This window comes from Eucalyptus grandis, chromosome 4 (genome assembly GCF_016545825.1).
Source record: "Eucalyptus grandis isolate ANBG69807.140 chromosome 4, ASM1654582v1, whole genome shotgun sequence".
Classification (NCBI taxonomy): domain Eukaryota; kingdom Viridiplantae; phylum Streptophyta; class Magnoliopsida; order Myrtales; family Myrtaceae; genus Eucalyptus; species Eucalyptus grandis.
The window spans coordinates 15653617-15661183 of record NC_052615.1 but is presented as its reverse complement, the minus strand read 5'-3'; the positions used below and the strand labels follow the sequence as shown (position 1 = coordinate 15661183).

At 39.1% G+C, this 7567-nt stretch overlaps 1 protein-coding gene across 1 annotated transcript; it reads left to right on the top strand.

Moving 5' to 3' along the window:
• The first annotated feature begins 2333 nt into the window (after nt 1-2333).
• Nucleotides 2334-5892, top strand: LOC104441144 (cysteine-rich receptor-like protein kinase 10). The gene is made up of 7 exons (XM_010054151.3): nt 2334-3123; nt 3707-3826; nt 3899-4104; nt 4235-4445; nt 4543-4780; nt 5255-5408; nt 5514-5892. Exons 1-7 carry the CDS (start codon nt 2355-2357, stop codon nt 5814-5816), a joined length of 2001 nt encoding a protein of 666 aa, XP_010052453.2. The 5' UTR covers nt 2334-2354; the 3' UTR covers nt 5817-5892.
• The last annotated feature ends 1675 nt before the right edge of the window (nt 5893-7567 follow it).

Sequence of the window (7567 nt, the reverse complement as noted above, 5' to 3'; positions counted from 1 at the left end):
AGTCACATGAGATTTTGAAAATAATTAATCGTTAAAATTTACTAGTTACATATGTAGTTTGTGGTTGAAACGCTTACTTCTTCTTCTTCTTTTTTTTTAATGTATTTCTTATTTGAGTTTGCAGGTGGAGCAGATCCGGACAATCCAAAACCAAGCCCTGGATGCCGGTGACGTAAAGCTCACTATTTAATGTAGCGGGTCCATCGTTCGAAATACAGTGCATCGTGCCACCACAATTGTCGCTCTAGTAAACTAGAACTTCATAACCACTGGGATTCGCCCCAGTGGCCACCCTTCCAACATGGAAGGGGGAGGTGAGGGGTTCAAATCCCCACTTTCTCAGGGAGGGATGGGGTGGGGACGCGTAAGTTTCAGGAATGGGTTTCGACTCTCCCACGCCCGCAAGAGCGGGGCAAAAGTCTAAAAGTGAGTGTAGAGTAGGAATAGAGTAGGACTGACCAAAAAAAAAAAACTAGAACTTCATAATTTTCCTTGATATCAAATATCAAAGTTCTTCTTTTCCTTTCTCTTTTGGCATCTTTTCTAGACCATTTGAAACTATGAGCTATGCTCTGTACAAAACAGCCAATAACTTCTTCAATGTATTTCATTCAAAGCCATCAATTATATTTTAAATAGACCTAATCATAAGTATGGCAGGACTTATGAGGCCACCCACCAAACAGATTGGCTTGGCAAAAAAATTAGACCTGTCTGAACGGACTAGGCCAAAAATTTTGGAACTGATTAATTTTAGGACGGGACCTAGGCAGGAGAGTTCAAGCCTTGGCCAGCTTCACATGCAAACCTAACACATACATGCACATCCCTACAATACCAGCGCTAACGAGCCAGCCCCTATGCCCTCTCCCACCTCAACCCCCCACAGAGAGAGAGAGAGAGAGAGAGAGAGGGGTGGCGGTGGCAAAGGTTGATTGTACGGCGCCAAAGTTGGCGGTGGTCGGAGGTAGACCTGACCTAACGGTGGCGTTAGATCATAGGAGAGTGGAAAAGAAGAGGAAAAACGAGAAAGAAAAGTAAAAAGATCCCCATCGTCCAAGTATCGATCATCAAGAACGGGTAAATTGATGACGCGAAGCTACTCCTTGAATTTAGAGCGTCCTTACCAATACTAAACCTCGATTGACTATTGTAGCACATTTTACCAAGTCAACAAATACCAACCCTGTGTCTGGGGAGAAAAGTAACGAAAGACAGGGAATTGGGCGAATGAACGAGTTAGAAATGGCTCTAGACATTGTTTGGATGAGGAGGAAATGGGGCAGTGAAAGTGAATAGAACAAGATTCCATTTTGTAGAATGTAACAATATCAATCCTTTAAGTAATAACAAAACTGCCATTTCGAAATGTAACCTGTCTCTTTTCTTCATTTTCTCTCTAATTTGGAGACTTTTCTTTTCTTTTTCTTCTTCTACTTTTTGTGACATAGGTAAAATCTTTCTGTTCGCTTTCTCATATGTCTAGTGGTAATTCTACCATATATGAATAATCTATGGAGAATATCACTTAATTATTAGATACTTCAAACGTGGGCACATAATAGCTATGATAATCTACAATTTATTCACACTCCAAAAAACCATGATGCATTACTAAAGTCGCTTTCCCGCCACCCCAACCCTCTGAACCTCAAGAAGAATGACAATAGGACCACTGAATTTCTGCTAGAGTTTGACAAATTACAGTCGTTATTTTCTTTGTTACCGCCGTATAAGTATGAAGGGGTCAATTTGATAATCTGGAATCCAAAGACTTGGAAGAATCGATCTCTTGGACTTAACAATGACAAAGACTTTGCCGGTTCGAATGTGGAACCATAGAAAGCAAGCATTTTATATAATGTCTAATGGACCAAACCAGGCACATTTCGAGAACTTGTAGGCTTATCATCCGGTCTCATAAAAATAATACACGTTCCCTTACGATTTTTGCTTTTTGATTAATTCTTCTTCTCTACGTCACTCGTAAAGTAAACGTAGACATTATTTTCTCGACCGAGACTCGTTCCAACGGCACTTTTCAAAAGCTTCTACCCTTTTTTTCTAACCAAAAAGCACAAGTTGTCCTGAGACAGAGGCTTCCTTAAGCCGTCGAGACACCTCATTTTTTCAAGTATCTGAGCGGATCCTGTCAAGAGATTCCTTTTGACTAAGTTAAATTAATCGATATGAGATCTACCCACCCCCACCTGCTAGAGCGATCGATCGTATTCAATGAAATTGGACAAAGTCTCTAAACTGATCAAACTTGGATCCCGGCAAATTCTTCCGCTCATTTTGTGCCTTTTAATCCTCGCGTGCATATCATTTGCGAAGGCTCAGAATGGTAAGCAATGTCTTCGCTGGACAAATCTATGCCCTTCCTTGTTGTCCTCACGTTTGTGCTCATCAAATTCAAGCCCATCGCTTGCCAACCAACCTACAATGACCATGTCTGTTTACGCCCATCTAATGATACAGCAAACTCTACTTTTGGTCCCAATCTTGCCACACTTTTAGATTCTTTATCCTCTGAAGCATTCCTCAACAATAGCTTCTACAAGAATGGCTCCAACGGCATCTTTGCCCTTTTTCTCTGCCGGGGCGATGTTTCGAGCAGCTCCTGCCAGTCCTGCATCGAGAATGCAACTCAAACGCTCCCCAATCGATGCCTGTCCAACCGGGAAGCGATCATATGGTATGACGAGTGCATGCTGCACTACTCAGATGCCGACTTCTTTGGAGTGATGGCGACATACCCAAGGGTCTTCATGTGGAATGTCCAGAACAACACATCGCCCAATGATCCAGATGTCAGCGCTCTCGCTTTGATATACAATCTAGCGGCTAACGTTCCGTATACTTCTATGATGTATGAAGTGCATGAATCCGATAGAGGCAACAGCTCACAGCAAAGATATGGACTTGTGCAGTGTAGTAGAGACATCAATAGTACTCAGTGCGAATCTTGTTTGGCTCAGCTGACAGACGATATCAAGCAGTGCTGTGAAGGGAAAAAGGGTTGGCGAATTCTGAGCCCGAGCTGTAATCTCCGATATGAGGATTACCTTTTCTATCAGCAACAGGCGGCTTCACCTCTTCCGAGTTCATCTACAGATAAAGGTCAGTACTCTAAAAGCATATGCAATGTAAAGCAGGCTTGTTCCTGGGAGTGGAAAAGTATAAGATTATTTGGTTTACAAGTTATGAGTCATAGAATTAACCAATCTTGATGCTTAGAAAGTGAACGATTAGTCTTGTTTACGTGGTCATGGACATTTGCTTACTCTTCCTCTACCCTAATTGTAGGCTCTGATGTATGGGTCCCTGTTTTTAAAGCAGAATTAGTCATGTCTCGCGAATTAATTCAGGGAATTTCTGGCTAGGTAGAGGAGAAGTTTCTTATTTGCCCGTGTAAAACCTTAGACAAGGTCAACATCAGTAATTTGATTTTCCCGATATATGGTAGATTCAATTCTGGTCACCATGTGCATGGATATATGGAGATTTCAGGTATCAACTGTTAGTAGATGTGTGCCTTTCATCGCTATAAATTTGTTTTTGCTGAATTCCAATAATAGCAGCTGGAGAATCACTTCCTTTAGGCTCACTCTCTAGTATTCAAATTCATGTGCAATTCGAATTGTAGTCCCGTTAGTGTTAGCGTTATTTCTGATCCCCAGTTTCATGCACTAATTGTAAGCAGGAAAGGGACGGAAAAACACAACGAAGATCATAGCCATTACTCTGTCACTGATTTTGGTAGTGGCATCACTTCTGGTGTCTTGTTACTACTTATCCAGGCATAGAAAGAGTCGGCAAAGAGGTACATGTAATGATTAATCCAGTATTGAGTAACACTAGTTTAGTCATATTCTAACACATAGTGATTATACAGATGGAGAAACAAGTGAAGATACACTTTTGCGAAGCATGGAGGATTCTGCGCACAGGACGAGCTTGAAGGAGAGAAGCGCACCCAATGGATACCAAGACGAAAGCGGCGAGATACGCTATTTTGACCTGCCTACTATACTAACAGCTACAAACAAGTTCGCCGATACTAATAAACTTGGAGAAGGTGGCTTTGGGCCAGTCTACAAGGTCAGGAAGCCTACTTTCCGCGATGGACTGATATAGTTAATACCGATGTCTACTTTCATGTCACGTGATATTGTTGTCTGCAATTTACTCTCCCTCACTGCTTATTGGGGAACATGACTACCAAATGCAGGGCAAGCTACTTGATGGGAAAGAAATTGCAGTCAAGAGGCTTTCGATGAGATCGAGCCAAGGCATTGAAGAGTTCAAGAATGAAGTGATGCTCATTGCTAAGCTTCAACACCGAAATCTAGTGAGGCTATTGGGGTGCTGCTTAGAGCGAGGCGAAAAGCTTCTTGTATACGAATACCTAGCAAACTGTAGTCTTGATGCCTTCCTATTTGGTTCAGTCTCTTACCTCTATCTATCCATTGTCTATTGTGTTCTCTATGAAGCATTGCTTGCTATATACTAAAAAAAATTCCTATTTTCCCAATGCAGATCCGGTGAAAAGGAGCAAATTAGACTGGACAAAGCGTGCGCACATTATCAGGGGAATAGCAAGGGGCCTTATGTATCTGCATGAGGATTCTCGGCTCAAAATCATCCATCGAGATTTGAAAGTGAGCAATGTGCTATTGGATAACGAGATGAACCCGAAGATATCAGATTTTGGCACTGCTAGAATTTTCGAAGGCAATCAAATTGAAGCTAACACTAACAAGATCGTTGGGACATAGTGAGTTGCTCATATTTGTATTCCCATTGAGTTCATTATTATATAAAAACTTGGATCATATTATTTTCTTACATAATTGAAATAGACAAAAGAGATGAGGGTGTATTTGGTTTAGCATTTACAAAGCCCTTTGGGGCCCTAAAGCCCTTTCGGCAAATGCAAATACTATTGAGTAGTCAACCTACAGCCGATGACATTGGCCAAGGCTTGCCAGCGGCTAAGTTCCATCGGAAAGTAGTTCAAGCTTTTTAATAAAATAGCAAAAATCCTTTACAAAATGTGGTTTTTCTCAAATGATGTTTTATCAAAGTTGCTTTTTAATATATTTTTAAAATACATTTCACCAAACACTACTTACATTTTGAAAGCCCAAAGGCCTTTGCATTTTCTCCTACTATATTTCCTTTATTTTTGCTTTCTTTCCCTTGACTCAAATGTTATTGTTTCTTCCTTCTTAATGTCAATTATCAACAGTGGGTACATGGCTCCAGAATATGCTATGGAAGGGCTATTTTCAGTGAAATCCGATGTCTATAGCTTTGGGGTTTTACTGCTCGAAATCCTTAGTGGACGAAAGTGCAGCTCTGTTTTTAATAACTGTGATCATGGTCAGAGCCTAGTATCAAGTGTAAGCCACATATTTCTTCATCTTTTGCAATTAGGCCATATTGAATGTTGTAATATCTCTGTTTCTTTTGTCAGTTAAAACTAAGAGAAGGTAGGATTTTGACAGGCATGGCTACTGTGGAACGAAGAGAAAGGGCTAGAGTTAGTAGATGCAAACTTGATCGGATCCTGTCCGAGAAACGAAGCTCTAAGATTGATCCATATATCGTTGTTGTGCGTTCAAGAGGATCCAAGTTTTAGGCCTACTATGTCGACAGTCGTCCTCATGCTCGGGAGCGAATCAGACCTTCCTCACCCAAAATCGCCTCCCTTCTCTATAGGCAAATCTTTCATGTTGGATCAATCTTCCACCGACGCCGGCACTGGATGCCTCTCTACCGATAAATCTTCAACAAGTGCATCAAACTAATTCGGCTTATGGTAAAATTCTGTATGCAAAGTCCATGAGATTTAATTATCCCAATTTCATATACATGGATTCACCTCCTTGATACTGTACCATTGGTGAAATTTATAGTTGAATTTCATTTGACATAACATATGGTATAGATGGTAATCAGTGAGGTCACAACTTCAGCATACTTCTCTTCTCGAATGCGAAGTACTAGGTCCAACATGCAATACCATAAAAGGATTAGGATTAACAGTACAAAAAATCCCAAACTAATACATTACTGACAATTTTAGCCTAGACTAATTTTTTAACCAAATCCTAGACTAATATACTTATGACAAATTTATCCCAAGCTAATTTTTTAACTGCCAAAAATCCTAAATTGGTATAACTTTGACAAATTTACCCTCCTTCAACTTCCGTCAAATTTTACCTTTAAATTTGCTAACATGGATGACACATGGTAATGTGGTATGGTGACGTGGCAAGTCCATGCGAAAATCCATACTATTAAAACTATGAAAATCTCCAAATCAATAAAGTCAATTTGTCACAAGTGCATCAATTTAGAGTTTTTCGTGTATTTACCCTATAGATTTCCACAATACCACAATACCATGTGTCATCCAGATTAGCAAATTTAACAGGAAATTTGACAAAAGTTAACAGATGAAAAATTTATTACAAGTATACTAGTTTTGAGATTTTTTGTAATCTAAAAAATTAGTTTTTGATAAGTTTGTATTAAGAGTTTTTTTTTTTTGATAAATTTGTCATTTGTATATCAATTTAGAATTTTTCGTAATATTAATTCAAAGGATTAAGACAAAATGAGCACGCAGAAAGTGTCTATCGTAAAGTAATAGACAAGGCAGGCCAAAGATGACGTTGACCCTTTTGGACATGTGGTCCGGTCTCGTGTTGTCAAACCTTAGCCTCAGACAAAAGCGTGTTTCGGAGCACTAGGGAAAAAAGTTAGAAAAGTGCGGGAAGTAGGTTTCGTTTTTTATGTAAAGGCCCTTGGACTCAATCATTTCTAAAAGAAATGAGTTTCCGCAAAATCCCAAAAATCTAATCTTTGTAGGGACACGGTGGCAATTGAATTATATGAGAGAAAGTCTCACCTGTTGATAACAAATTTTCTAAACTTTCGTGTGAATTACGGCGCTTTAGATAAAAATTAGGACAAAAAACTTATAAATTAAATCATGATCGGTGAGAATGGGGAATCGATCCCAGTGGACCATAGAAGGTCCCCAAAAAGAATAATTTCTTATGTTCTAGCAACGGCGCAAAAAATGGTGGGGAAAAAGTTTTAAAATGTGTACAGAAAGAGAATTTTCTTTTTTAAAATTTTAGTGACTTAGAGAAAGTGGAATTAAATATTTGTTTGGTTTTTTTGTGGAACTTTCTAAAAGCTTGTGCTTATTGAAAATGACAATGGTTTGATTCGGTTTTGCATTGTATATATGTATAATACATAGTATAGGTATTTATTGAATAAATTACATTGTTTACATTATCAATCACAATGGAGAAAATTTACATAAAAATGATTATTTGTAGGAGATCTGCATGTTTGACGTGTGATTTATTTCATCTAGGGGGATAAGTCCGGATAAATTATCCTGCTGTTTCTCACGGAGTCTTACTCATCCACCATAACTATCAAATCATTGTCAAATTGGGGGACATAACTCTGGTTGGGCTTCCCATTATAATATAAGGTTATGTCATCGAGACAAAAAAAAAAATAATAATAATGA